At 40.0% G+C, this 26,520-nt stretch overlaps 1 protein-coding gene across 5 annotated transcripts in view; it reads right to left on the bottom strand.

Annotated features, from left to right (window-relative positions):
• HERC2 (HECT and RLD domain containing E3 ubiquitin protein ligase 2) overlaps positions 1–26,520 on the bottom strand; it is a 273,779-nt gene that overhangs the window by 10,403 nt on the left and 236,856 nt on the right. For all 5 annotated transcript variants that reach the window (XM_078448928.1, XM_078448927.1, XM_078448930.2 and 2 more), the window contains 15 exons: positions 26,186–26,293; positions 25,249–25,380; positions 24,653–24,811; positions 24,452–24,570; positions 23,509–23,634; positions 21,521–21,676; positions 21,007–21,122; positions 20,709–20,907; positions 16,640–16,854; positions 11,081–11,258; positions 10,300–10,461; positions 7,621–7,712; positions 7,277–7,416; positions 3,131–3,318; positions 2,421–2,618 (listed from right to left, as the gene is read on the bottom strand). In XM_078448928.1, coding sequence (XP_078305054.1) covers positions 2,421–2,618; positions 3,131–3,318; positions 7,277–7,416; positions 7,621–7,712; positions 10,300–10,461; positions 11,081–11,258; positions 16,640–16,854; positions 20,709–20,907; positions 21,007–21,122; positions 21,521–21,676; positions 23,509–23,634; positions 24,452–24,570; positions 24,653–24,811; positions 25,249–25,380; positions 26,186–26,293 — 2,288 coding nt within the window. The remainder of the gene's footprint in view (positions 1–2,420; positions 2,619–3,130; positions 3,319–7,276; positions 7,417–7,620; positions 7,713–10,299; positions 10,462–11,080; positions 11,259–16,639; positions 16,855–20,708; positions 20,908–21,006; positions 21,123–21,520; positions 21,677–23,508; positions 23,635–24,451; positions 24,571–24,652; positions 24,812–25,248; positions 25,381–26,185; positions 26,294–26,520) is intronic.

Here is a 26,520-nt window from a genome sequence, read left to right on the forward strand (position 1 = left end):
GGCAGGACTGACATTAAACACTATGCCTCAGTGTCACTGTTGTGACAAAACCACAAACCAGCAGCAGGGCCAGGGAGTCCTGTATGTTGATCCAGGCTTGGGGTGAGAATGGGAGACCAGTGAAGGAGGAAACATATAGGTACCATACACTGACAGAAACCTGAATATTGGGGCCCAATGACACCCACGTACAGGTAGGCTTGCCATACTCATATGGACCAGGGCACCGGCAGCACCAGTGAGCACAGGGGTAGGGAAGGAGACTCAAGAGACACAAACGAGATAGGAGCGATGGGAGTCCCAGGTCTCTGCCAAGTGGATAACTCTGCCGTTGTCCACAGATAGCATGGTTGGGGGAGCACAAGGTACCTACAAGAGTATCCAGGTCCCTCTCCCAGGTCAGAACTCCAACCTCTGAAAGCAGGAAGGGCAAGAGCCCTAAGCAGCCCAAAGATGAGGCCTCAGAGGTAGAGAAAGTCAAGTAAGAGTGTCATAGAGGCAACCAGCCCACAGAGACAGACCCATCACACCTCACAGCGGTCCACCCATTACCACAAAGGGACTTTCACAGGGCACCCTACGCCACACAGGGGCTCGCATAGGTGCACCCATCACCATGCACCCTTGTACAACACCTACCAGCTAGTTTTGTCCTCCATCCCGCCTGACCTCTGCTTTCCTGACTGCTCTGCCCAGAGCCAAGGACAGCTCCTCCTCCACAGGGACATGCATTTCCCTTCTCTGATGGCCTGATCCAGCAGGGGTCTCCTATGATGCTCTCTCTTCTGTGCTCTGAATTGCATACTGGTAATAATGTTCCATGGTCACCACCAACACGCATTTCCCAAATTTTCCAGCAGATGTAATCCTTTCTCACCCAGGACCAAAACAGAGGCTGATTACACATTCTCTGCCACTGAAGTTGCCTGCCAGACTCCTTCAGTGCTCCTGCTGTCCTGCCCCTGTGCTCACAGCCTGCAGAACACTCATGCAATCCATGTGGGATCCATCCTGCCTCTCACTTGGTTGTCTCCCTATGAGGAAAGGCTTTTTCCTAGCTGCCTATTATCATCTCCACTCTGATAGATTTTTAAAAAATGGTAAAAGGGATCAATTTGCTACTTTTTATTATTAAAAAATGGTTGAAGTTGGGGCACCTGGGTGGCTCAGTCGGTTAAGCGTCCGACTTCGGCTCAGGTCATGATCTCACGGTCTGTGAGTTCGAGCCCCGCATCAGGCTCTGTGCTGACAGCTCAGAGCCTGGAGCCTGTTTCGGATTCTGTGTCTCCCTCTCTTCCTGCCCCTCCCCTGTTCATGCTCTGTCTCTCTCTGTCTCAAAAATAAATAAACGTTAAAAAAAAAATTTAAAAAAAATGGTTGAAGTTAAGTTTCTTATCAATGTTAACTGCATACAACTTTTTCCTCTTCCCCATCATCAGAGAGATCTTACATTACTACAATCCTTATCAATGTCCACTTGTCTCTAAGCCACACATGAAAATAAAATGTGTGGACCAGTCCCCTCCAGCTAAGTGCAAACAAAGCTATTCTTAAAAAAGAATAAATCTGTTTGGATAGGACTCCAAATAATACAGATTTTATTATTAAAAAAAAAAAAAAAGGGACCGTAATCTTTGATAACAAAATAAGTTACAAAATAGGTCTCAGAATCATAGGCTTTTCAGAATTAGGAGTTCTCAATCTGACCTCTATGCTTTTTTCTACACAAATATTACCCCTACCACACAATGGTTCTTTTAGAACATCCTGCCAACCTACTTGCCAGAAACTTGATGTCCAGTAATGGGAAACTCTTAACTCCTGAATCAGGCATCCTATTTCTAAAAAGCTCAAATTATTACAAATGTCAATGGGTCAAAATATGTCCAGTGATTTTTAGATGCCCTCCTTCATGATTCTATTCACAAATTATCCTTTGACTAGGAATCTCTACATATCCTGATATTGAATTTCTATCTAAATGATGTATAATATCTGGCACCCTCTGCTGGACATCCCTGGGGAAGAAATTATCTCATTTATCCTTCCTGCTGCCAGTGGAGATTTGCCATAATGCCTCATGGCTAGGTAAGCAGAGAACATGGGCAAGAACGAGGCTTAGTTTTGCAAACCACCCCACCCCTTAAAGGGGAATATTAGCAAGCAGAGATTACAACAGGGAAATAACGCACCACACTATTAATTTTTAATGTAAGCTCCAAAAGAGAAGAAATTTTTGTCTGCTTTTCACTGATATATTCTGAGCACCCAGAACAGAGCCTGGCATATAGCAGGTACTCAACAATGAGTCTCTGCTGAATAAACTGTATTCTGTCTACTCCCAGTTTGGGAATTTTTGTTGGATTAAATTTTACTGAAAATACCAGTTTTGCCTATAGCAAAGATTGCTACAAGAGTACCTTTCCCTGGGATATCAGAATTCCTCGTAGAGTGTCAAACCCCACAGAAGGCCCATGTCCAGTTTCATCCAGAGAGCCCTCCAGGTCGAACATGGGGATACAGGGGCAGAAGAGCTCTGAGATGTGATGCAGAAGCAGCAGCCGGTTCCGCAGTGCTATTATGGGGATTTCCTGCAAGTGATTGTATTCCATGGGAACCTGAAATGTTGAAACTACATTAAATCAACTTAGGTGTCAAATGCACAGATAAGTCACAGTTTGTAGATGAATTCTGAAAAAGTGTTTTGTTTTGTTTTTTTTTTTCAAAAACAAGGAATCATTGAGACTTCGGAGTCTGATGTGAAAAACTTTATTGGTTTTAGAATAATATTCTGGCCAGTTTGACTGCTTGAGCCAAGTAATGTGAACCAAGGAAAATGCTAAAAATTAGTCTATAGAAATACATTTACTAAGGAAAGTGTGCAGCTTGTACTATCAGAATGGTTTTGTACAGTTTATAAGATTTAGAATGAAGGTGACACATGGATATATGGACAATGTTGGTTAATGTGAATATTAACCTGTATTATTTTCAGTGGAACACCTGTGTAAATATACAATGGAAAATGAAATGTGAGTGTGGCTTACTTACATGCATAATTCAATATACAGATAGTAACTCTGTCACTACTTGTATACCTCCTAGCCCACCCAGCCCAACCAGTACGAACCTGGGCAGGCAGCTTCCCAGCACTGGCAGGCTTGCTGGTTGACCAGGCAAGGGTGTGTGCTGAGCCGCAGGCCACCCGGTTGACCTTCTTACCCTGAAGGGCAGCTACCAACCGAGGCCTCTGGATAGCATTTGTGGTTCCATCTCCCAGTTGTCCCTCATCATTGTCACCCCACGTATAAACTTCACCTAAATGAAGTGGATTTAGAACAAGAACTTGTATACTAGGACCAGTGAATGCACAACCTCTACCATCTTCCCATCACAATCATCTCTCCCTTCAAATGGTGCTGGTGGTCAGCTGTCTGAATGTCAACTTCATGTGTGACCTAGATGTCTCTAATTGCAGCATCCAAAGAGGGAGCACGCTTCTCAGAACTCCTGAGAGCCCCTGCTGGCCAACGTGCCTTTTCTAGTAAGAGGCACAAGACTCTGGTCTTAAAAATACAATAGCATTTGTTCACAGGAGTAAGCACATAACTGTAACAGTTCTTTATCAGAACAAGTAATAGTAAAACAGATGGTAATATCCTTAACTGCCCAAATTAATTTTTTATGTTAAATGGAGAGAAAAAAATCAGTTTTTTTTTTAAAAACACAACCTGTTTTTAAAGGAACACATAGTTCTTCCTATAGTTATTCATATCCCAAACATGAGATTCATCATAATGAGAATCATATTTTTCAGTGTACCATACTAGATCCCAACCATGAAACACCACCAGAAAACTATTCTAGGGTAAGGTCACTTGGTGACTAAAATAGAAATGAGGTTAGTTTTCTAGAGATTAGCCTTGCCATATTCCACAAAGACTCCTAAGAGAGCCATGCAGCCATAAGCAGCACTCTGTAAAGTGCAGTGCTTACATGATCAACGGCAGTGTGCTTGCTGGCCCATTCCCACCCTAGACAATTCAGTCCTAAAGCCACTGGGTCAGTGTTACAGCACAAGTAAGGAGAGGAGGACTTCTCTGCAGAGGTACAACTGGATGCAGAGAATCAGAATCCATACATGACAAAAACTTCCATACAGGGGGTCACTCAGTGTGGGGAGTTGGCCCAAGCAGAGTGGCCCATGTGTGGGGGTGGCCCAGAATGGGCAGTCACAGCCCGAGTCAGGTAAGGATCCATGCAGGGGAGAGAGCAAAGGTAATGATGGGGCACTGGTCACATTCAGGCAGAGTGAGTGGATACCTATATTAGAGATAATGAAATCCAGACTTCTCACCAAAAGAGAAAGGAGTTGTAAGTGTGGAAAGAAAGAAAATTAGAATGAATCCTGTGGTATAGAACTAGAACCTGGGCTCCTGGTGTGAATGTGTGGTATTCTATATATATATATATATATATATATATATATATATATATATATATATATATATATACACACACACAAAAATAAACATAGATGCAAATTTGTATATTATTTACATATATATATAATGAGCACATCACATCCTTGGCCATTGTTCTCCTTTTAGTTACCATATTAACCTCTCTAGTGTGTTGTAGACTATCAAGGATTTTAATCTTTTTTTAATGTTTATTTATTTTTGAGCCAGAGAGAGCAATGAGCAATGAGCACATCTATCGACCTGATCTTGTCTTCTAAACACCATTGTCCTCTAAAGACACCAAGACTCCTTGTGGAAATGGTCAATGCTAGGCTTGGGCCTTGGAGGGTCAAGAAGATAGGGTGTCTTACTGTGCCAGAAAGCAAGGAAATACCCAGTGAATGATGGGCACACATCAGGAAATAAAGGGGCACCTGGGTGGCTCATTCGGTTAAGCGTCTGACTTCGGCTCAGGTCATGATCTCGCGGTCCGTGAGTTTGAGCCCCGCATCGGGCTCTGTGCTGACACCTCAGAGCCTGGAGCCTGTTTCAGATTCTGTGTCCCCCTCTCCCTCTGCCCCTCCCCTGTTCATGCTCTGTCTCTCTCTGTCTCAAAAATAAATAAACATTAAAAAAAAAAAAAAAAAAAGGAAATAAAGCTAGCCTAACAGGGCCAATTTCAGCATCAAAATTATTAACAGTAACAGATTACGTACAATCCAATGAATAAATTAGGAAACCATGAGTCCCACATAGATAGAAATTAAAAACAAATATCAAATATTTGATGAGAATAAAATATACAATGAGAAAAGGGATATTTAAATAGCTTCAAATACCCTCCCAAATACTTACTAGTTACAAAAGATATTCAGAATGGAAAAGCCTAGCAGCCACCACCTTAATCAAGTTAACACCACTGGGACAAAGAAAAACTATATGACACCTGATGAATTTAGAATGAATTAACAACACAGACTGAATTAAGATCACAGATGTGCAACCTGAATCTACTGAGGAGATATCTGACAAACTCAAATTGAGGGATGTTCTACAAAATAAACAGCCTGTAATCTTTAAATGTGTCACAGTCCAAAAAGCTCAGGAAGATTGAAGAAGTGTCAAAGAATGACACTCAGGGACAACTGAGGATTGTCTCAGAGAAGATGAGACATTAAAATGACAGCTAAGTATAACCTGTGCTATAACATGAATGGGAGTGAAGATTAGGTGGAGTAATAACCAGTGTGAATTTCCCAAATGAACAGCCACGTTGGGAATGTTTAGTAGCTGTTCCTATTTGTAAAATATACACTCAAATGTTCAGGGTGATGGAGCATCAGGGCAGCACCTCTCAAACGGATAAAAAAAAAAAAAGTTCTTTGTACTGCACTTCCACCTATTCTCTAAGTGTGTGATTTGCTTCAAAAATTTAAAGAATTAAAGCAAATAAAAAAATGTATTGTAAGTTCTTGGTTAAGAACTATAATGCCAGTCCCATGATAAGCCATAAAAATTGCTTATTCATATAGGAAACTTTTCCATCAATGAGACAATTAAAGGGCACATGTTCATATAATTTATCAAAGGCTTTAAAAGGAGACAAAACTGGGGGGAAATGGCTCTTTTAATAAAAGATGATACACTAGTTTTCTATTACTGCCATAACAAATTACCACAACTTACTGGCTTAAACAGTTCTTTCAGTTCTGTAGGTCAGAAGACCAACAGGAGTCTGACTAGGCTAAAGTCTAGATATCAGCAGGCTCATCCTTTCCGGATGCTCTAGGGGAGAGCTCATTTCCTTGTTTATGCAGACTGTTGGAAGAATTCAGTTCTTGGGAAGACCAAGGTTTTGTTTCCTTGTGGGCTATCAGCTGATGGCTGATCCCAGCTTCCCAAGGCCACCAATATTCCCTGGTCCCTTTCCTCCATCTTCAAAGCCAACAATGGTGGATCAAGATTCTCTCACACTTTGAAAACTCTCTCCTGCCTCTTCTCTGTCACATCTGACTGACTCTTTGGCCTCCTTTTCTGTTGTGAAGGGTCTATGTAATTACACTAGCCCACCAAATAATCTAGAATAACTTCAATTGTAAAGTCAGCTAATGATCAACCTTACTTCTATCTATAAAGTCCCTTTTGCCATTGTACTGGGGTCCCCAAGACCACCTTCAGGTTTGCTGATTCATTGGGTGAATGCCCAGGCCTCAGCATATAGTCATACTCAGCTATGATTACAGTGAAAGAATATGAAATAAAATCAGCAAAGGGAAAAGGCGCATGGGTGAAGTCCAGAGAAAACCAGATGCAAGCTTCCAAGGACCCTATGCCAGTGGAGTTACACAGCACAAGTTTAATTCCTCTAGCAAAGAGTTGTGACAACACATGCAAAGTGCCTTCAACCAGGAAAGCTCATTAGAGCCCCTAGTTTTCACTAGGGCTGTCACATGGGCACCTCCACCTGGCACATACCCATGTTCCAGGAAACAGGTTTCAGCAGAGACCACATTGTGCAGTTTTAGGCAAAGCAAGGCCTCTTGTCAATTAGGGAAGGGAGAGAGCCCTCCCCAAATTCGTTTCCCAGCAGCCAGCTGAGGCTCACCTTGCAAGCAGCCCTTCCTAAGGACAACAGTATCAGGTATACTCTGCTCTTTTCTGCACAGCCATGAAATTTAACATATTCAGAGGTGTTAACACCAGGCCCTGCTCACCACAGAAATTCTCAGATAATATATATGCATATATTATCCCTGACTGGACTTCTTAGATTTAAAGGCCTCTGTGCTGCAACACCGGGCCTCCCCACCTACCGTCCTCAGTGCAGCACACACAATGCAGGGAGCCAGTGGCAATGGCAATGACTTTCTTCCCCTGCAACCCCTGAACCTGCCGAGGTCTTCTAACATGGTCGTCAGATCCATGGCCCAGCCTGTGATAGTCACCTTTGCCCCTGCACAAAATGAAACATCGAATTATGAGTGCAAGGCCCTGTCGTTTACCACCCCGTCCCACCCTCCTGGCATAAGCACCATACTTCAGGACACAAATCACAGCCTGCTATAGAAGTTACATCTCAGTCTATGAGATGTCAGTTAATATAACTTCAAATTAACAAACTGGTTTTGTGAGATTAAACAAACAGAATCTTGCATACCATGTATAAACAGCGCCAGATTTGGTAAGGGCAACAGAAAACTGGGATCCACATTCTACTTTAACCACTCCAAGGCCTGTAAGAGAATCAATCTGGAAGGGAAAAAGGTTCAATCAGACTGAATCAAGGTTTTTTCTGACTGCTGCAACCACACAGAGACTGAACTAAATCTAATAAAGAACTCTGAAAATCCTTACTCAGATCAAATATTTCACACAACTTAAAGTCCTACTCCACTTAACCAAGTAATATTCTCAGGAGGATGCCTGACTCTGAAGGCACACCTGCTGACACTAGGCCACGAGCCCATGCTACTGCACAATGACACTCAGCATGTGTCACTAAAAATGGACATGTCACAGTTGGAAGTTCTATGATCATTTCCCCCCAGAATCTATTCTCCCAACTCTATTTCTCTTTCTGGTGTGGCGGCCCCATTCTCCAGTAAGCCCTGCAATGCTCCTCTGCCCTCCAACCCTCTCAGACCCCACAGGCCCCCAAGAAAGGATCAGCAAAAAGGGGGAGGAGGATTGGCCAAGAGGACCAGGTTCTGGCCTTTAGAACCTATCCATCTATCCAGGTTAATCAAATCAAACATGACCTTGGTCAGGCTAGTATGAGAAGTCATTTCCACCCGTGTACATCGGGGGTCCAGGCCCTTCACAACCAACACCCAGAAGTTTCACTGGGGCTCACTAACCTAGTCATCACTTTTTCTCAGCCAGCAAGCTATGCTCCTTGTTACCTGTGACTGTTCTCAGACTTAAGTTCTCATATCTGATTTTTAAAAAAAAAATTTTTAATGTTTATTTTTGAGAGACAGAGAGAGATCGAGTGTGAGCAGGGGAGGGAAAGAGAGAGGGAGGGAGGCACAGAATCCCAAGCAGGCTCCAGGCTCTGAGCTGTCAGCACAGAACCCGACGTGGGGCTTGAACCCACAAACTGCGAGATCATGACCTGAGCTGAGTCAGATGTTCGTTCAACTGAGCTACCCAGGCGCCCCTGATTTTTTTAACGTTTATTCATTTTTCAGAGACAGAGAGAGACAGAGTGTGAGCAGGGGAGGGGCAGAAAGAGATAGGGAGACACAGAATCCAAAGCAGGCTCTAGGCTCTGAGCTGTCAGCACAGAGCCTGACATGGGGCTCGAACTCAAGAACTGCGAGATCATGTCCTGAACTGAAGCCAGATGCTCAATCAACCAAGCCACTCAGGTACCCCTCATATTTGATTTTAAATTTAAATTAATTAAAAACAATTCTCTCAGTTCTCTCCTCACCCTCACCTCTGTCACAATCATATCAAGTAGTAACTTCCATTCCCCCAATGCTCAACATCCTAATCCCTGAAGGTGCAAAGCCTGTGTCTAAAGCTTTCCTAAGCATAAGAAAGTCTACAACACACAATTTTTTTCATAAATTTGGAAACCTTAAGTAACTGGTAATGTGGTTAAAATACTGTATACCTGCAAGAGAAAAGGAATAAGAAATGATAAGAATGAAGAGGAAGCACTGAGCTTCTGGTTCTCCAGCAGTGCCCACCAGCATGCAGGGATGTCTCCAGGCACATCTCCACCAGGCTTTGGCTCTAAGCACTGCCTGCCAAAACCACTCTCTGCAGTAATGGAAATGTTCTGTGTCCACATTGCCCAATATAGAAGTCACCAGACACATGCTCACACTGAGCACATGAAATGCGGCCAGAATGAGCAAGGAAGTGAATTTTAATTGAGTTACATTTAAACTTAAATAGCCATGTGTGGCCAACAGCTCCTATACTGGGCTGCACAGCTCTGGGAAGAAAAGCTATGCAGTTTCAGCCAGGCTCTTGTCCCATCTGAGGGGGCTCTAGTAGAATGCTGCCCTCCTCCCCCACAGAGCTGCCTGTGGGCTGTAAGGGTCTCTACTCCTCACATGCAGTCCCAGATCCCCAACAAGACCAAACACCAAGCAGAGAACAATTTCTAGTTTTCTTTCACAGCACACACACTCCCAAATCCACAGCAAAGCACCTCAGCTAAATGGCTCCATCATGTTCATGCACTGTAGGCAGCACAGCAGTCAGCACATGATCTAAACACATCAATGAACTTAATCTCTGCCAACTACCCATTCACAAGGGCAAGTTCACAAACTTCACAAAGTTAAGAAATTGCTCAGAGTCATACAGATCACATGGAGAAAAGCAATCTGACCCCCAACCCAGGCCTACAGTCTCTTCTCTTAGTGTGTCACAGGATGTCTATTTAACACAGCTTCTGGCTAAGCCAGCTGCAACCCTTTCAGCAAGTACTATTACAATCATAGCTACAGAACTCTGTGAATTGAAAAGACCATGAACAATTTGTTATCCCTTTCTTCAAACAGGTCTATATACTACATAAAACCACAGGTTGTGCTAACTTACATAAATTTCCCAAGACAGCACAAATAGCACTTAATATATCTTAATACCTTTGGGCCTTTCACTTTTTACTCAACTACCCATTATATTTTCTGCAAAGAAGGTAAAGATGAGGTTAAAAGACTCCTGAGAAGCATGCAGAGGGGGATGGGGTGGTAAGCCTAGGAGGGCCTGGGGTGGGGAGGGGCAGGCTCTAAGAGCTCCACAAAGACGTGGAACCCTCAAGTCCCAGATCATTGGGAAAGGTGCCTTTCTCCCACTGTGCAGACACAAATACCTTCATGGGTACTTTACAGCCATCACTGCCTCCTCTGCCAAGCTTGCCGTAGTCCCCATCCCCCCAGGACCAGACAGTGTCATCATCAGTGAGACAGAGGGTCTGGGCATCTCCACTACCACAGGCAACATCAACCACGTGGTGGCCCTGCAGTGCTTCCACCTTCAAAAAAAAGAAATCAAAGTTATGCAATCACAGCAGAAAGAAGGTTGACCTAAGGAAAGGCTTTAAAGTACTGTGATGCTCTTGGGTTGGGAGAGTGGGGGCGGTACTATTTTAAGCCTTTACAAAGAATGTGTAATTTTAATAATCATGTAAGATAAGACCAAAAACACCTTCATCAATCTGAACCAAATCAATCTAAACAATAGGAGGCAGGTTATCAGTGTCCCTAGTGAGCCAATCCTACCACACCAGGAAGTCTTATTCACTGCCTCACCCAAAATACAGTGGGCCTTCTAGAAGCCAAAGCATTTAGCTAGATGCCAGGTAATATTTATTTATATATATTTATATGTGTAAAATATAAATAAAATAATAAAAGGAGATTTCAAATACTATTCTGTTTAAATGACACATGGAATATAAACCTCCTTGTAAATAATGAGGCTAAGACCATCAACTCTAAAACTAAAAAGAAACTAGAACAGGAAATACTTTTGACTTTTAAAAATCAAAATGGCATAATGACAATGAGAAGCTGCCTCCCCACCACCTTCAAAAGTGAGGGTGTGAGGAGACACCCCAGGCCTCTGAGCACCTTCTCAAGGCGCCTTCTCACCAGCTTTGGCTTTAACTGGTCCTCACTGTCGCTGTGCCCCAGGCGGCCATACCGGCCTTTGCCCCATGTGTAGAGGTCCCCTGCTGCGGTGACACAGGCACTGTGGGCTCCACCGGCAGCAACATCAACCACTTCAATTCCTCTCAGAGACTCAATGACGCGAGGGCGGTCACATGGACTGCAAAAAAGGCCACCAAATATAACTGAAATAGTTTTATTCTTAAATATTTTAAAAGTATTAAATACTAGGCTTTTGGTTTGTTATATACTTATTCAATGTACACTTCTCAAATGAATTGTTTTTTATGTTTATTTTTTATTTTTAAATTTACATCCAACTTAGTTAGCATATAGTGCAATGATTTCAGGAATAGATTTCAGTGACTCATCCCCTATGTGTAACACCCAGTGTTCATCCCAACAAGTGTCTTCCTTAAGGCCCCTTACCCATTTAGCCCCATCTTCCCACCCACAACCCCTCCAGCAACCCTCAGTTTGCTCTCTATATTTAAGAATCGCTTATGTTTTGTCCCCCTCCCTGTATTTATATTATTTTTGTTTCCCTTCCCTCATGTTCATCTGTTTTGTATCTTAAATTCCACATGAGTGAAGTCATATGATATGTCTTTCTCTAATTTCACTTACCATAATACACTCTAGTCCCACTCATGCTGTTGCAAATGGCAAGATTTCATTCTTTTTGATTGTCAAGTAATACTCCATTATATATATATATATATATATATATATATATATATATATATATATCTTATGTATATGTATATATATCTTATGTATATGTATATATATCTTATGTATATGTATATATACCTTATATATGTATATCATACATACATATGTATATATATCTTATCATTATATCATTACTATATATATATATATATATATATATAATGGAGTATGTGTATGTATGTGTGTGTGTGTATACACACATACATATCTCACATCTTCTTTATCCATTCATCTGTCAAGGGACATTTGGGCTCTTTCTACACTTTGGTTATTGTCATAAAATCAATTGTTAATTAAGAAGAATCATTCAGACCTGAACTCAAAATTTTATAATTTCCTAAATGTTTTCCTTTACACCAGTTGTCCTAATGCCACTGAGCAGGAGACTTGCTAAATCAGAGGCCAGGAGACTAGTGCCCAAATGTGGGCCAAGTCTGGCCCATGGCCTGTTTTTGAAAAGCCAATGAGCCTAGAATGAATTTTACATTTTTAAAGGTTGTTTAAAAAAAAAAAAAAAAAAAAAAAAGGAAAGAAGCATATATTACAAAGACTAAAATATGTAGGCTACCTGGCTCTTTACCAAAACAATTCATCCACCCTTGCTATAAATCAACATTTCATTTATAGAGTTTTATCAAATGAATGTCAACTAGCCTACAATGTGCCAAGCACTGACAATAAGTTTGTTTTCTTATTACTGAGTTTTGAAAGCTCTTTATAATAATTTTGAAAGTAAGACCTAAGCCAGATGTATGATTGCAAATGCTTTCCCAGTCTGTAGCATGTCTTTTCAAACACCCGGAGTTCACATTTTTATGAAGTCCAATTTATCCTGTTTTTCTTTACTGGATCATGCTTTTGGAGTTCTTTCTAAAACTCCTTGTCTGACCTAAAGTCACAAAGGTTTTCTCTCATGTTTTCTTCTATAAGCTTTTGGACTTAGGTTTCACATTTATGACTATGATTCATTTTGAGTTAATTTTGGATACAGTGCAAGTCAAGAAGTTCACTGCTTGCTATATGGTTATCCAGTTGTTCAAGACCATTTGTTGAAAAAGCTCTGTTCTCCAATAAACTGCACTTTTGTAAACTGTGCATTGGAAGTTATAAGGCAGAAATCAAACTTCATTTTTCCACACTCATTATTCAGTATTTGTGGTACATTTTGAGACTCTATTCTGTTCCACTAATACATTTCTCTCTCTTTACAACAGTACTACACTGTTTTGATTACTGTAGCTTTAAAATCAGGCTTGAAATAAGGTAGCGTCTTCCAACTTTGCTCCTGATTTTCAAAGTTGCTTTGATTATTCTAGGTGCTCTGTATTTCTCTATGAATTTTACAATCAGCTTGTCAATTTCTACAGAAATTTTGTTTGAGAAGGGGTTGAATCTATAGGTTAATTTGAGGAAAACTAATAAATCAACAATATTGAGTCTTTTAATCCATGAACACAGTATACTCATTTGTTGATTTTTAAGTCTTCTAAAATCTTCCCTAGCAATATTTTATAGTTTTCTCTAAATCGTCCATGTGTTTTGTTTTTTTTTTTGGTCAAATTTATCCCTTACTATTTCAATTGTGGGGGAGGGTAATATAAATGGTATTTTTAAATTTCAATTTCTGATTACATTTGCTTAGTATAAAGACAATTGCTTTTTATTTATTGATCTATCCTGCAACCCTGCTAACCTCACTTATTGATTCTAGTAGCTTTTTTGTAGGTACCATAGATTTTCTATATAAGCAATTATACTACGTGTAAAGAAGCAGCTTTAATTCTCTTTCCCATTTGAATGCCTGTTATATCTTTATACTGCTGAACTTCACTTGACAATCTTGAAGTACAATGCTGAATCTTGATAGCAGATGTCCTTGGTCTTGGTTCCTATAGTTAGGGGAAGTTCAGTATGTCATATTAAGTCACTATTAGCTCTATATTTAACAGAGATGCCCTTTATCAAGTTACAGAAGTTCTCTTTTATTCCTAGATCTAATTTGGACATTTTTCAGCCATCATTTCTCAAAATCCCCTATCCTCCTCTCCTTTGGTGACTTTACTTATATAATAGGCCACTTGAGGCTGTTGTCCACAATTCACTCATGTGATATTCATTTTATATGTTTGTGTATTTCATTTGTTTCAGTTTCTATTGTTACGTCATCAAGCTCACTGATCTTTTCCTCTACTATGTTTAATCTATATTAAACACATGCACTGTATTCTTCATCCCAGACTTTGATTAGGGCATTTAAAATACCTTTCAATCTCTAACATGCTTAAGTTTTCCCTCAAGTTTCTTAAAGATATAGGCATGTGGTTAAAATACTGTTTTAATATTTTTATCTAGTAATTCTACTACTTATGTCATTTCTGGGTCAGTTTTAATTGAATGATTTTTCTCTTTATATGGGCTATACTTTCCTACTCTTTTGCATGCCTGATAAATTTTTTACAGCTTTGAGATATAATTGACATATAACATTGTATAAATTTAAGGTGTACAATATGATGAGTTGATACATATATACTGCAAAATGATTACCACAATAAGGTTAACACAGCCATCACCTCACATAATAATTTTTGTGTGGTGTGAACACTGAAGATCTACTCCCTCTGAGCAACTTTCAAGGATACAATAAAGTATTGTTAACTACAGTCACCATGCTGTACATTATGTCCCCAGAATTTATTCATCTTATAACTGGAAGTTAGTACCCTTTGTCGACATCTCCCAACCCCCCAATCCCCAGCCCCTGGAAACCACCAGTCTACTCTAATTCTAGGAGTTCAGTTTTTTTAGATTCCAAATATAAGTGAAATCATAGTGTTTTGTCTTTCTCTGACTGATTTCACTTAGCATAATGTCCTCTAGGTTAATCCAAATTGTCACAAATGCCAAGATTTCTTTTTCTATGGCTGAATAATATTCTAACACACATACTACCACCACCCCACCCCACCCCACCCCACCCCACATCTTCTTCACCCATTCACCTGTGGATGAACATTTAGGTTGTTTCCATGTCTTGGCTATTGTTAACAATGCCACACTGAACACTGGAGTATAGATCCTTTCAAGAAAATTATTTCATTTTCATCAGATATACACCCAGAAGAGGGATTGCTGGATCACATGGTAGTTCTATTTTTTACTTTTTTCTATGTTTTCCTATAGTGGCTGCATGAATTTATATTCCCACCAACAGTGTATAAAGTTTCCCTTTTCTCCACAACCTCAGCAGCACTTATATCTTGTCTTTTTAATAAAAGCCATTCTAACAGGTGTAAGGTAATATCTCACGGCTTCGATTTGCATTCCCCTGAAAATCAGTAATGCTAAGCAACTTTTCATGTACCTGTGGGTCATCTGTATGTCTTCTCTGGAAAAATGTCTATTCAGGTTCTTTGCCCATTTGTTAATTGGGTTTGTTTTTTTTTTTTTTTTTAGTTTTTGCTACTGAGTTATACAAGTTCCTTACACATTTTTGACATTAATCCCTTACCAGTTATATGGTTTGCAAATATTTTCTGTTATTCTATAGGCTGCCTTTTATTTTGTTGATTGTTTCACTTGCTGTACAGAAGCTTTTTAGTTTAATGTAGTCCCACTTTATTTTTGCTTCTGGTGCTTGTGCTTTTAGTGTCATATCCAAAATAACATTGCAAAGACCAAGGTCAAGGAGCTTTCTCCCTATGTTTTCTTAGAGGACTCTTATAGTTTCAGAACTTATATTTAGGTTTTTAATCCATTTTGAGTTAATTTTTGTAAGTGGTATAATTCAGGGATCTAATTTCATTCTTTTGCATTTGAATATCCAATTTTCCCAATACTATTTATTGAAGAGACACATGCCTGGTAATTTCTGAATGGATATAGAACATTGTGACGTTTCTCTTGCTGAGCGCTTGATATGTCTGTATTGATAAAGATATTCCTGAGCTTATGGTTCCTTGTGAACAATTTAATCCTTTCAGGTTTTGCTTTTAAGTGTTTTTGATGGGATCAGAGCAACAGTCTACCTTTAGTTTTTTTACCCACTTTTGTGCAACATCATTCTTAGTCCTCTAACCAATGTTCTGGGAATTATCAGGTTTTGGAAGCAAGCTGTATTGTCTGCCCTCTGTGAGCTCTGTGGACCATTCCTTCTAGTCCTTTTGGGTGGTTTGTTCCTTGGCCTCTGAGTTCCTTGGCCACTGACACATGTGACTGTCAGTATTCACCTCCGTAGATCACTGTATGTAACTTTACCGCCTGTTATCCATTGTCTTTAGGGCAGCTGTTTCATATATTTAGTCTGGTACTTTAAGTTATTTCAGAGATGAAGGTCTTTGTTACTCCAACTGGGCAGGTAATTCCCATTAATTTTTAAAAACTAGAAAGTTTGGTTACTTTGTTTAAAAAATATTGTCATTTGTGTGTCCCCTTATCCTCACTCCTTCCATTTCCTCTGTATTTACAGCTTTAGTATCACACATGTTACCAAAATGCCAACTGTTGATTCAGTGAATTACTTGGGATCAGAGGAAGAAAACTTGGGGAGAAGGACGAAGAGAAGCTCAATGTACTTAGTACTTAAAAATCGAAAATTCAGAATTGATTTTCCCCTCAAATAGAAGGGCAATGGAGGCAAGCCCACACATTGTAACATGAACTTATTTCTGCCAAATGAGTCATTAACATTTAACTTGAGTAGATTATTATAAATGTTGTCCTGAAAAACAAAGTGCCAATATGTTATACAAGAGGTAAAAGAAACAAGGAAAGCATAACATCGAAAATAATGTTTTCACATAATACCTTCTGTTGCCATGCCCCAACTTCCCATCTTCTGCCTCACCCCAAGAGTAAACTTCTCCTTCTGAAGAGAGGGCAAGACAGTGTTTTCCTCCTGAGTTCACAGCTACTTTCTTAATAAACACGTGTTGAATGGATTCAAGTAATGTTGGGGTAGATACCGACTCTGTCCCTCCAATTCCTAGTCTGCCGCCTGCACCATATCCAGTGGCATACAGCTAAGATGAGAAGAATATAAATATCAGATTTTTATCTAAATATCCCTATGTTCTAGTAATTAACAAACTCAATCAGTGTTCTAGATATTTTTACCACAGAGAAATGAATTTTAAAGTTAAAAATCACAGGAATGGGGGCATCTGGGTGGCTCAGTCAGGGTCGTGGGATTGAGCCCTGCACTGGGCTCTGCACTGAGCATGGAGTCTGGTTAAGATTCTCTCTCTCCCTTTCCCTCTGCCCCTCCCTGGCTCACACACATGTGCGCTCGCTCTCTCTCTCAAAAAAAAAAAAAAAAAAAAAAAAAAAAAGTTACAAGAATGTTTAAGACTTTTCCATGCTTTATCAAACACTAAAAATGAAATAGTTATGACTATTTAAAATCCCAAGTTCACAAAATGTATTTTAAAAAGAAGATCTTTTCCCTGGAAGCAAATCTCTGATAGTAACACTGATAGAAACACTCATAGAAAAACTATAAATAGATGTAGTATTTCAGCAAGGCTGCATATAAGTCACACAGTAGAATACACTATTTTTCTTTCGTTCTAAGTGAGTAATTATTTCAGGGCACAAGGTTTATCATTAATTTAAAAAAGAATCAGACTGCCTTTTCCAAATGCATGTCAAACATCCCTCCTATAAAAATTTAAATATTGTTTCATACTGTTTCAAATGCATTGCTGCAATGACACAATAGTAAGGAAAACCTCAAGGACTAAAACAGAAAGTGAAACCAAGAACTCAGATTGATAAAAGAGCCCTAAAGCCAGTGTCCCCTGAGAAGGTTTTGAGAATCTTCAGCACACGGGGTGTCGAGGGTAAAGTACCAAGCTTAAAAGGAGTCTCCTTTTAGAAAGATGATCCTCCAGTGGGCCAACTGTGAGGGATAAAAAGAAAACAACAAAGCAAGTTCCCTTTCTCAATCTCAGCACTAAATTATATGGAGAAAAAGCTCTCCTGAGAATTAACAACCATGAAAGGTGGTCATTAGGTTGGTTTTCAGTCTAAATTTATACTATGTATGGTCTAAATTCCTTTGAGAATTTAATTTACAATGACTTAGATTTGTAGTACCCCAGGGTTATAAATTCTCTTTTGATGAGTGATTTCCAACTAAGCCTCAAAGAATTTCTACATAAAATTTTCTAAGGAAAAGGGTCAGCTCATAGTTGAAAAAAGATGCCATGAGGGAGTCAGAACAACAGTCCAATATTATCTTTAAAGAAATAAAAGCTTGAAAGTATCCCTAAGGAATAAGAATTACAAAATTACCCAAAGCAGAACTTCCAGGGATTAAAAAAACAATAATTGAAATTAAATACCCAGATACATTTAATAGCAGATTATAAATAGGTGACAAGAGACTAGAAGATGAATCTGAAGACATTCTTTAGCATATAGCATAGAAACACAAAGAGAAGAGGAAACATGGAAAGAAGGAGTTAGAGATATAAAGCACTCAACAATCAGAACACATTTTCAGGCAGAGATCACACGGAGAATATGGTAGAAGCAATATCTGAGGCAAAAAAACAGTCTAGGAATTTACCAGAGTTGTTTAAAGACAACTTCTCAAGAGCCAGAAAGCCCCCCTCTCCCATCCCTTACCACCTGGCAAAAACAAAGTAAAACAAAAAAGGGCAATAAAAATATATCACAGCAAAATGCAGATCACTAAAGAAATATCTTAAAAGTAGCCATAGAGAAAAGATTTATTACCTCCATTTGGGTAAAAGTTAGTCTGACTGCTGACATCTCATTAGCAACAATGAAGTCCAAAATCCAAAAGAATAAAACGTTTAACAGGCTGACTGAAAATAACAGTCAACTTAAAATTTCATACTCTAGAACAGGGGTTGGCAAATTATGGCCCATGAGTCAAATCAGGCCCACCATGTACTTTTGTAAATAAAGCTTTATTGGACATAGCCAGACACATTCATTTACATATCATTCATAGGCTTGTTTTCATAGTTGCCAACAGAGACCACATGACCCATAGAGCCAAAAATACTATCACGACCTTTACAGAAAATGTTTGCAACTCTTACTTAGGATAAAGGATAAAATAAAGACATATTCAAATAAACAAAAACAATCTGAGGATAAACCAACAAAAGACTCACTAAAGAAAAATGAAAATATAAAGTAGAAGCAAAATGAAGTAGAAGAAACTGTTTAAAGATATAAGGTCTGAGACATAAGAAATAATGTGAGCAAAGACATGTGCAACATTTGGGTAAATCTGGAAAAATAACAACAAAAATAATAATGCCTATCATTCCCTGATGGGTTTGTGCCAGAACACAGGATAACAAAGTATCAGCTATTTGTATTACTTGGGAGGAGGACAGAAGTAGTAATTCACTTCAGATTTTACATATGCATGTTATAATAACCAGGAAACAATAAAAGACATAGAATTCTCCAGAGAATAGAAAAAGGGAAAAAAACAAAACAAAACACTTCAACCCTTTTTTATGAGACTAGCACAATCTTGATATTCTTGGCAGGCAGTCTCTGATGTGGTTCCCAAGAGTCCCTAATTCACACCCTGTGTAATCCCTTCTCCTTGAACATGGGCTAGACCTAGTGACTCAATTCTAATGGACAGAATATGGCAACAAGGATGGACTGTCACTTTTGGATTAGGTCACACAAGACTGTAACTTGTGTCTTGCCACACCTCCCTTGCTTGCTCTGAGGAAGCCAGCTGCTACAGTGTGATGTGGCAAAGAACTGAGGGCAGCCTCAACCAACAGCTCATGAGGAACTGAATGCTCAGTATAGCCCTGAGGCAACTGCAGCCTGGGGAGAGATCCTAGGTGGGAGGACCAAGCTAAGCCACCTCCAGAGTCCTGACGCAGAGAAACTGCAAGATAATAAACATGCATTTTTAAGTTAATTGTTGTAAGTTAAATAGATATATAATAATAGAGTACCAAAATCAGACAAGGAATATATAAGACAGAAACATTATTATAATCGCACTTTAAGATCTTGGAGCTCCCAAAAATCCCAAAGAAAATATTCACAAACACAAACCAAAAAAATATAAAACATCCTGACCAAGGTGGGTGTCTCCACAGAATGCAAGTGGGTTAAATATAAGAAAACCAATTAATCCAATTCACAACATAAATCCACTAAAGGAGAAAACATCCCTAGGAATAGTTTTTTTTAATGTAGAAAGAGAAGGCAATTTCCTTAATCTCATAAAGATCATCCACCAAAACCTCACAGTAAGTTTGTGAAATGTTCAATCACAGTGTTTACTTTGCAAACTGGATTAAGACAAGAACAAGCCCACAACTACCACCTCTGCTCAATATTATACCAAAACAACCCAATACAATGAGCTTCCTTTCTTCCACACAAAAAGGAAAAAATAAGAGTGGTGAACTGAAAAGGAACAAAACTGATTTACAGATTATGACTCTATAAAGAAGATACAAGAAATCCTGAGATATAGAAAAGAAAGAAAATAGTTGAATAAGGTCACCAAACATAAAGACAATATATATGTATCAACCATTTCATCATACTAGAAGCAATTTTTTAAAAAGCATTACACTAGCAAATAAAAAAAAGGAATACTCTAATGTATTATTGATATGCAAACAGTACACTTTTCTACGTACGCTGTATTTCAAAATAAAACACTGTAAAGTTATAGAACACATCAAAGATCATACAGAAATATTTTAGAATGATAACTGCTTCCAACAATAAGTACTATTAACCTTGAGATAACGTTTTAATAGAGTCCTTACACATACCATGGACCAATAACGCACTCTAGCCATAGCTGTCTCTTAGTTTTTAACATATGACACACAAAAGGCACCCTTACCTTTCCATCAGCTGTCACTGCAAACAGAGTCTGTTCTCCTCCAATTAACTGCACAGGTCTGAGAGTTGCAAGAGCTTCACATGGAGTGGGAACTTTAACTTTTGCACCTTCGATGCCCCCAAGCTGTCCCCTATGATTATGCCCCCATCCATAAATTGTTCCACTGCCACCCGCAGAAAGAGTCCAGTCATCTGGTCGCCTACAACAAACATTAAGTGAACAATTAACATGGGAAAGAACTGCACATACAACACCTTTCCCCAGTGTACAGCATTATTCTTGGTTCTGATATAATAACCTGTTCATCCACTGCACAAGTTGTTCATCTTGCTCTCTTTTAAAAATGTCGTGGCTCTCGTGGAGAACATCCATGTGTTCACTGTCTGCCATTAACTCACGAATTTTCTTAGCCACCTAGACAACATTATTATGAGATTATCAATAAACACTCACCTCTCAAAAATGAAACACATAATATTAAGGTAACAACACAGGAGTGATCCCGATTGCAGAATCTGAGGGAATGCCAACATCAATACTGTGATTTTATAGTTAATAAGCAAAATCAATACAATTATAATCAAGTCTAAGATATTGGAATGTCTGGGCAGTACTAGTATATCTTTAGTTTACTAAAAATAAACTTTAACTGAAATTCACAGTATGCATTTATTCATTTTCACCTATGTGATTTTTTTCTTTATGGTATCCCTTTGTAAGAGAAATGTTGCTATGTCTCATAATATTGGCATCTGTTTACACCATGACTGAATAAGGAAAATGTTTTTACATTCCAAAATAACATGCAATACCTCATCAAGAAAAAGACGTGGCAATGGTGTTCTTTTGTCCAGGGCCACAGCAACGCGGGAGGCCATGCAGTACCTTCGGAACCAAGCCCACTTGTGTGTCTCAGCACAGCAAGGGAGAGTGTCTAGCTCCAGGTCACAAGCAAGAGCTACCAGTACCTGTAGCAACCAAAAATTAACAAAACAAGGAAGCTCAGAAATGCAGCTAAGAATCTACTTCACCAACACTGCATGCTAAAGACAGACACCATTACAGGGTTTCTGGGAGTTCTCATTCAGGAGCTCCTTATTCCAGGCTGACTGCCATGTGTCTGCAAGTGTTTTACCACTACCAGTGGTGTGGATTATTCCCACCCAGCTCCTAGTGATGCACCTTATACACAAGACCTCAGATCTGACAACTGCCACAACACTTACTGCCCAAGTCAAGCATCTCAAAGTACACTAATACTTGGCTAAAGTATTAAGGGCTTATTAGGTCATAGTCATTTCTGGAAATTTTTCATATTCAACTTCAGCAATACTTACCCATGTCCTCAAGGAGGCCTGAAATGTGGTGCACTACACACAACCACTCTCTGTGTCTCTCCTAGCCAACCAGCTCTCTCATCACTTTATTTATTTATTTTTAATATGAAATTTATTGTCAAATTGGTTTCCATACAACACCCAGTGCTAATCCCAACAGGTGCCCTCCTCAATGCCCATCACCCACTTTCCCCTCCCTCCCACCTCCCATCAACCCTCAGTTTATTCTCAGTTTTTAAGAGCCTCTTATGGTTTGCCTCCTTCCCTCTCTGTAACTTTTTTTTTCCCCTTCCTCTCCCCCATGGTCTTCTGTTAAGTTTCTCAGGATCCACATAAGAGTGAAAACATATGGCATCTTTCTCTGTATGACTTATCTCACTTAGCAAAACACTCTCCAGTTTCATCCATGTTGCTACAAAAGGCCAGATTTCATTTTTTCTCATTGCCAAGTAGTATTCCACTGTATATATAAACCACAACTTCTTTATCCATTTATCAGTTGATGGACATTTAGGCTCTTTCCATAATTTGGCTATTGTTGAAAGTGCTTCTATAAACATTGGGGTACACGTGTGCCTATGCATCAGCACTCCTGTATCCCTTGGGTAAATTCCTAGCAGTGCTATTGCTGGCTGATAGGGTAGATCTATTTTTAACTTTTTGAGGAAGCTCCACACTGTTTTCCAGAGCGGCTGCACCAGTTTGCATTCCCACCAACAGTGCAAGAGGGTTACCGTTTCTCCACATCCTCGCCAACACCTATAGTCTCCTGATTTGTTTGTTTTAGCCACTCTGACTGGCATGAGGTGGTATCTCAGTGCGGTTTTGATTTGTATTTCCTTGATGAGGAGTGATGTTGAGCATCTTTTCATGTGCCTGTTGGCCATCTGGATGTCTTCTTTAGAAAAGTGTCTACTCATGTCTCCTGCCCATTTCTTCACTGGATTATTTGTTTTCCGGGTGTGGAGTTTGGTGAGTTATTTATAGATTTTGGATACTAGACCTTTGTCCGATATGTCATTTGCAAATGTCTTTTCCCATTCCATCGGCTACCTTTTAGTTTTGTTGATTGTTTCCTTTGCAGTGCAGAAGCTTTTTATCTTCATAAGGTCCCAATAATTCATTTTTGCTTTTAATTTCCTTGCCTTTGGAGATGTGTCAAGTAAGAAATTGCTGCAGCTGAGGTCAGACAGGTTTTTTCCTGCTTTCTCCTCTAGGGTTTTGATGGTTTCCTGTCTCACATTCAGGTCCTTCATCCATGTTGAGTTTATTTTGTGAATGGTGTAAGAAAGTGGTCTAGTTTTATTCTTCTGCATGTTGCAGTTGCAGTGTCCAGTTCTCCCAGCACCACTTGTTAAAGAGACTGTATTTTTTCCATTGGATATTCTTTCCTACTTTGTCAAAGATTATTCGTTGGCCATACTTTTGTGGATCTCATCACTTTAAAACAAGTCAAATATTACCTTAAAGAATGGGCTGTGGAGCAGTTGCTTGCCACCTCTTACAATAGGATCTTCATATTCAAATTGCCTTTGCAAAGCTTCCGGAAGGCCTTTTACCAAAGCAGCAAGAGCACTACCTGTAAAACTCTAAGAAAACAACAAGATTATATCCTAGTAAAGCAATCCAAAATGTAGGGAAAGTAACCATTTTATTTCTGTGAGTCAAAAGTTTTGTTATATTGATACTATTCTCCCTAAAAAATGTGTATTGATATTTTCAAATAGGTTTGATGAACACTAAAATTTAAAAGAAGAGCTTGAAAATTTACCTCAGAATGCTTGGTCTAGATTTCAATACAGCCACTTGCAGGGAACAAGGCCCTTTTTGGCCTACAAAGTCCCATCTCCCAAGATCGTTAGGATCAAGCATCCTTTTAACAGTAACTACCTCATCCAACAAAATAAGGGGATGTGGTGAGCCAGACTTGTTGCAAAGTCTAACAGATACAATCCTATGCTCACAGCCATTGACACATCTTTGTTTCCAAAAATCACAGGCCAGCCTGCACTCAGTATATGGAGTAACATAAAGGAGTCTGGATGGGACAAAAGCAGGCTTATTGTTATGTAGAATTTCCCAACTCTTCTCAGTGACTTAAATTTTTCAAGCAATATTTTTTTTAAATTTTTTTTTAACATTTATTCATTTTTGAGAGACAGAGATAGAGTGTGAGTGGAGGAGGGGCAGAGAGAGAGGGAGATACAGAATCTGAAGCAGGCTCCAGGCTGTGAGCTGTCAGCACAGGGCCTGATGTGGGGCTCGAACTCACAGACTGCGAGATCATGACCTGAGCCGAAGTCAGACACTCAACTGACTGAGCCACCCAGATGCCCCTTAAATTATTCAAGCAACATTTTATTCCCAAAGTCAAACATCTAGAAACTGTGAGGTAATGTTCCATACCAAAGCTCTTGCTTCTCCATCATTATCTCCAAGTAGCCTGTTTATGTTAATTGATTGCCCAAATTCAGTTGTAAGCAGCTTCCTCAGTCTCTCAAGGGCCCACATTCTGTGACTGGCAGCTTAAATGAGCAGACAGAAAATATCAGAAGCTTGACCATTTTTCCCATCAAGTACAACAGACATAATAAAGGTGCTATTTACCTAAGGCACTCAGCTGTGCACAGGCTGCCAGTGATGCTGCAAGGCGAGGGACAATGCTTCTGTTTGAGGTGAGATTGAGCCGGAAGTCTAACAGACATGTCACCAAGTCCATGGACGGACAGGAGAGGACACAGCGATCAGAAAGGAGGTCTTTAGGGCCTGCGAAATGAGCACTGTAAATGTTTCCATGTTGGACAGGATAAGGGCTACCCCACAAGGAGACCTGTACAATCTGACCAAGAGTGGGCCTCATCTACTCGGATGCCATGCTTAGAGGGTGCCCATGGTACCGCCACTGTCTGTGTCACACAACTATGCACTGTATTAGACATTTTATCTGAAAATCAAACAGCTTAAGAAGTTCATTCAACAATAATAACTCCTTTCCCATTAGGTAATGGAGTCCTAACATCCCAACAACTGGGCTACTAAGGTTGCTCTTTGGCAGTTACGATCACCACTGTGGTGGGGCCTTGGGCAGTGCTGGCTCCCAACACAACAGGAGAAGGCAGAGTACAATGTACTAAATGAAAACAATTTATGTGTCCACCTTGCTTGAGTCATCAAGATTTGGACATCGCAAGCCCCCTACTTACCTGCAGCTGGCATGATGGGATAGACTGTGAAGCGCCAGCCCCATCCATTCACAGACCCATCACTGATGAACTTCCACTTCAACTCATCCCCTGGGATGCGTAGCTCACTGGACCAGTCAGACCATTCTCGGCCTAGTGGGGAAAATTATGCCCCAGGATTGGGTTCACTATGTCATGTGATAAACACAAACTTTTTTAAAAACAAAGCAAAATCATTCACACTATGTCTCAAGAACAGCTGGCTCCTCCAACCCAAGTTCTCCAAAATCTGAGTTCCCTCTACTCCTAGTGAATGATATTTAATACATATTGCCCTTCCATATACATTACATCAAGTACTAGGGAAAATGAAGACAGGTGGGCACTACCCTGATACATAGCTACAACACTGCAGAGCCAGCAGCACACAAGCCCAGGTCAAGGGCTATAGAGAGTTTCCTGGGGAAGGTCTTATGTGATGGCAGTTACCCAGGAAACAGGAGAAAGAGCCCCAGATTTCCTCACAGAGCATGCAATCTTACCAAAACCTGAGCCCAGCCCTTACTGCAGTCAATTATAAACCAAGTCCCTTTAGGAAGCTTTTTCATACATCATATTTTAGTTTGCACAAGCCTGGTACTCCCATATGTCTTACAGCACCATCTCTAGCTATCTGGGTGAAACTGGGCCTCCAAGATGGCCAATGTCCTGACAAGGACCTACCAGGAACCCAGTAATTCTACCGCCACTGGTGAGGTGCAGATACCATTCTCATAACTATCTTACTCAAAGTACTGTGAACAGGCAGACAAAACCTTCTATACTTTGCAGCAAAATAGCTTACTATCCCTTCCTTTAGTCTCACACAGGAATGAAGCAGTAGCATTCTGTTTAGTAAGTTACTAGTTCTGTTCTACGAAGGTGGGCAGATAGTGTCCTGTTCAACCTCCCTTCACACCTGACCGCACGGAGACAATCCTGTTGACACCATCCATGACTGTGAGAGGGTCGTGGCGCCTCTCTGTAGAGCACTGCCGGTCAAACTCCACCCTGAGTCCTTCTGCACCTGGAGGTCAAGTGAGCACAAAACACACAGTGATCACTCCCAAATGACATACCACAGACAAGGCCATAAGCCGCAACAGACACATAGAAACAGTGAGACTAATATGATGTTTAACAGCTAATGAAAAGCAGAAAGTCAGGAGGAACTGACCTCATAGACAAGAATCTAAGATTGACTGCCTCTTTCCCCCCACTTTATCTCCCACAGAAGACTTCACCTGTGATGGA

Source organism: Panthera onca, chromosome B3 (assembly GCF_046562875.1).
Source record: "Panthera onca isolate mPanOnc1 chromosome B3, mPanOnc1 haplotype 2, whole genome shotgun sequence".
NCBI classification, from domain to species: domain Eukaryota; kingdom Metazoa; phylum Chordata; class Mammalia; order Carnivora; family Felidae; genus Panthera; species Panthera onca.